This window comes from Phaethon lepturus, unplaced genomic scaffold (genome assembly GCF_000687285.1).
Source record: "Phaethon lepturus isolate BGI_N335 unplaced genomic scaffold, ASM68728v1 scaffold52410, whole genome shotgun sequence".
Lineage (NCBI taxonomy): Eukaryota > Metazoa > Chordata > Aves > Phaethontiformes > Phaethontidae > Phaethon > Phaethon lepturus.
In genome coordinates this window covers 618-4,463 of record NW_010515104.1, presented here as the reverse complement: position 1 = coordinate 4,463, position 3,846 = coordinate 618, and the positions used below count along the sequence as shown (strand labels likewise).

The 3,846-nt window shown below is 39.7% G+C and overlaps 1 protein-coding gene across 1 annotated transcript in view; it reads right to left on the bottom strand.

The window, feature by feature from the left end:
• HIF1AN (hypoxia inducible factor 1, alpha subunit inhibitor) overlaps nt 1-3,397 on the bottom strand; it is a 6,697-nt gene extending 3,300 nt beyond the window's left edge. The window contains exons 1-3 of the mRNA XM_010294959.1: nt 3,132-3,397; nt 1,716-1,868; nt 458-485 (exon numbers count right to left, since the gene is read on the bottom strand). Of these exons, the coding sequence (XP_010293261.1) occupies nt 458-485; nt 1,716-1,868; nt 3,132-3,238 (288 nt within the window). The 5' untranslated portion in view covers nt 3,239-3,397. The remainder of the gene's footprint in view (nt 1-457; nt 486-1,715; nt 1,869-3,131) is intronic.
• Nucleotides 3,398-3,846: the final 449 nt, after the last annotated feature.

Genomic DNA, 3,846 nt, shown 5'->3' with positions numbered 1-3,846 from the left:
TACACACAGAGAAAAGACGATAATCAAGACACTCTCCATACAGGTATGAAAGACTGAAGCAAGTTATATTCCTTGCTAAAGACAGTAAATACACTCCCACACATTCAGAAAACTAAACAAGGAAAATGAACGCAGAAATGTTACAAACTGATCACTGTATCAGTCAGCCTTTATTAAGCAGTTGCTATCTCACTTAATTTCCATCCTAAGTCCATATTCAGCAACTTATGCTCTACAGAATTAGGATTTCCAGCTTGCTTCCACGAACAGCAGATGGTAAATGTTGACGGGACATTTTTTTCCTAAAACACTGTTTAGATGACAAGTTGTGGAATGGACTTCAAAAATTAATTAGTCTAGAGAAAAGGAGTCTAACAGTCTGATTTTGAAAAAAGTCCCAGTAGTTTTGCAAGAAAACAAGTAAGCAGATCTTTGTCACTGGGGCTCCCAACAGCACCTCCTCAGTGTGTTTAACAGTTATGAAGCTTGTCTGCTGCTACTAGATCTTAAAATTTAACCAAATATTTAAATACAGTGGGTTATTTTGTACCCCACAAACCCAAGTTTTTCAGGCTGTTCGCCAATTCAGATATTACTCTTTTAGCTTGCTTATTATATGTGTTTTCATTAAAGAGAATTAAGATAACTCCATAATCACAAGCTCCTGTAAAGACATTCTTTTCTCTAGCACACACTGGCTGAAGACAATTCCTTCGTCTTTACGCATAACCTGTTGATAACAGGATTTTAGTGATCATATTATGTATGACCTGTAAGGAAGTGTTGGTACAGTGCTTTATATGAAATTCTCTTATCTCAGCTAGTGAAACAAGTGACAAACTACTGTAAGTTGAGTATGACTTGTTGCAAAGGGGAAAAAACATCTGCTGTCAGAACTAACGGCCATGAATTGCCAAGTAATTATAATTGGACAATTATAATTGATGTGACAGGCACATTGATTACAGGCCATCCCACTTCACAGAACTATGTGTTTTCCTTGCCCAGTTACTGAGATTACTTTCTACTAGAATGCTCTCCTGTTCACAGCGCAGTAGTACCTCTGTCTTTTAAGGCACCTGCCTATGAGTCAGTCTCCACATGGATTTGGAATTTCACTCTATCCAGATATTTTTAGGATTTATCCATTTTCAAGTTCTCCAGTGCCCTCTAACCTTCCAAGAAGAAATTCAGCTCTTAATTGAAAGAGAATTCCTCCCCACACTGTACCAGCTCAACCAAAACAAATGCTTCACAGAATAATCTTCCTCCTGGGTAGACACTGGATACACTAAGAAAAACCCAGGAGACTAACTTTGCTCAACTTGCAAACCCTTTTGCATTTTAAATCTGCAGACTCTGAGCATTTTAAATCTACAACATCTGAAGAGTTCAAACAATAAACAGAACTCAGAATATGATTAGCAATTACTGAAAACATAGTCCTACCAGCATCACACAGAGCCTCTCCATGAGCAGATTACATCCAGGCATTCACAGTACATCCTTAGGGAATCACAGGCTATTCCTCTGGTTGTTTCCTCTCTATAACCCAAGTTAAGTTGTGACAGTCTCCTCCCAACACAACATTTTAAACTGCCTGCTCTGAAGGAACACTTTGAAACTAGTGGAAAATTTATTTGAAAGACCTTATGGAACTGAAATGCAGAACTGCTCACCAAATCATCTCCCCTTCTCCAGTCAGAGGAAACCGCTTACCTTCCATGCCAATAAGAAGCAAGTTAGAAGTCAGTTGACCCCAGCCACGTTTCCCTTGCTGTTTGTTAATCCAGTTCCAGTTGAAGCCAAGGAAATCCACCACAATCTTCCTTCCAACTGTGTCATTCAGGGTTTGCTGCAGATATAGCCTGTATTTTCCCAGAGACAAGCAGAAATCAAGTATTAAGCTTTGTCATGAACATAGAGACGCATCTCTGTGTCGCTTCAGAAAGATTTCAAAACAGAGACATAACTCCTAGAAATTCTGTTCTACCATCATATGCCCTAAACATCTGTGGAAGGAAACAGTTTCAAAAAGTCCACAAACTTTGCTGAAAGATTTCTTGGTACAGAAGGGAACAGAACTCGGTTTGGCTTGAACAATCACAAGGGAAAAAGAATTCAGAGCAAGAGCAACACCCTCACAGTGCAGGAGGAGGAAACTGTAAACAGACTGTCCACCATCAAATATAAAACACACTCATGAATAATCCCGAGATAAATGCCACCACTCTAACTCATCTGCAATAAGAGTTACCTCTTCTACTGGAAGTGCATGACTGCAAAAAAGGTCTCGGGAAACCTAGCATGTTTCAGTATCAAATTACTTGAAAGCCACACTAACATTTAGACATAGAGGATTAGAGGAATCAAATATCTGTATTAATAATCGCAGTATTACAGACTACTGTCTGCAATGCTGGAAGAAAAATGCATTTTTAAGCTCAAGGACTGCCTTCTCTCTCAGGAAAAACACATACAAAGCTGAGAAAGAAGGGAAAGTTGGAGATGACAAGTGGATACACACACAAGAGTTGCTTCCAATTAAGACACAATTAAGCATCCGTAAGCTCTTTTAGAAGACCAGTGCCTGATAAAATTTACTGATGGTTTAAGTACAGTTGCTAATAGTTATGTTTTGTATAAACATGAAGCTCCTCTCAATAACTTACAGCTCTGTTAGTGGTACAGGCCATCACCACCACAAATACACTGCACATATGCAACCTTTTCTCACCTTTCTGAAAGAGGGTTATCACCAGCTACCTTGGTATTCTGTAAAAAAAGGCTGGGTGCTATAGCTTGTACCTTTTAATCAGATAACTAAGCTCCTCTGCCAATACCATAGTCTGCCAAAAGAAAGTGAAGCTTAAGGCTTTGTCTATCCAAACCCTACCTCAGACAGAGAAGAAAAAGTCTGTGCAACGTGAACAGTTTGATTAATTGTGTGATTAACAGTGTGACTTTTTTATCAGGTAACAAGGCTGCTGTCAAGTAGCAACCCTGCAGGAAAAAGCAGTCTATAAAAAAAATGGAAAGTTAGAGAAGTTTTAATCACCCACACTCACTGAAGAGAGACCTACCCCCTACTTAGACCTGCAGAAATGGAGAAACCTCCACATATCACTTACCTCTCAGCACTCCCTTTTTGTTGTATTTCTTTGAGTCTGTCCACAAACTCAGCAAACTTCATCTCTTCCCTGCTTGACTTGGGTTTGAAGTTCTTAAAATTGGCCATCTTCTTCTCATCGTAGTATAAAAACTTGTGTGTGCTGGCACTATACACTGAGAAGTCCCCATTGCCAATATTTTCCTGGAGGTAATCCAGGTCCCATTTCAGAGCAGGATAAACCAGATTCGTATCTGTCAGCACCACCGGCTCCTGGAGAGAAACAGGAAGTTTATTGATTCAAGGACCTCTTGAACTTGAAAATGATCGCATTCATTACTGCAACCACACAAACTCTCTTTGAAAATAGGGAATCGGAAAAGACATTTAGAGTAATCAGACACCTTGGTCTGGGGGAAAAACAAGCAAAACATGACAGGAAGTTTTAAAAAAGCGTTAGCCTGCTCTTACAGCAAGCTCCTGGTAGTAATAGAACAGATTCCACTATCTACTTAGCTAATCTCTAACATATGAGGTTAGACAAACAGTAGCTGGGAGCAGTTTTAGGCCTATTTGGTCCTGCCACATAGCAAGGAGACACAGTAGATTCTGTCTGGTCACTTCCAGCCTCATCTATGAAGGGGTAAATGCTAGCAGCAAGATATCTCTGAATCCAGAAACAGACACAGCACTCACCTCTTTTCTCAGAGGATCACAGATAACCTTCAGCCATCAAA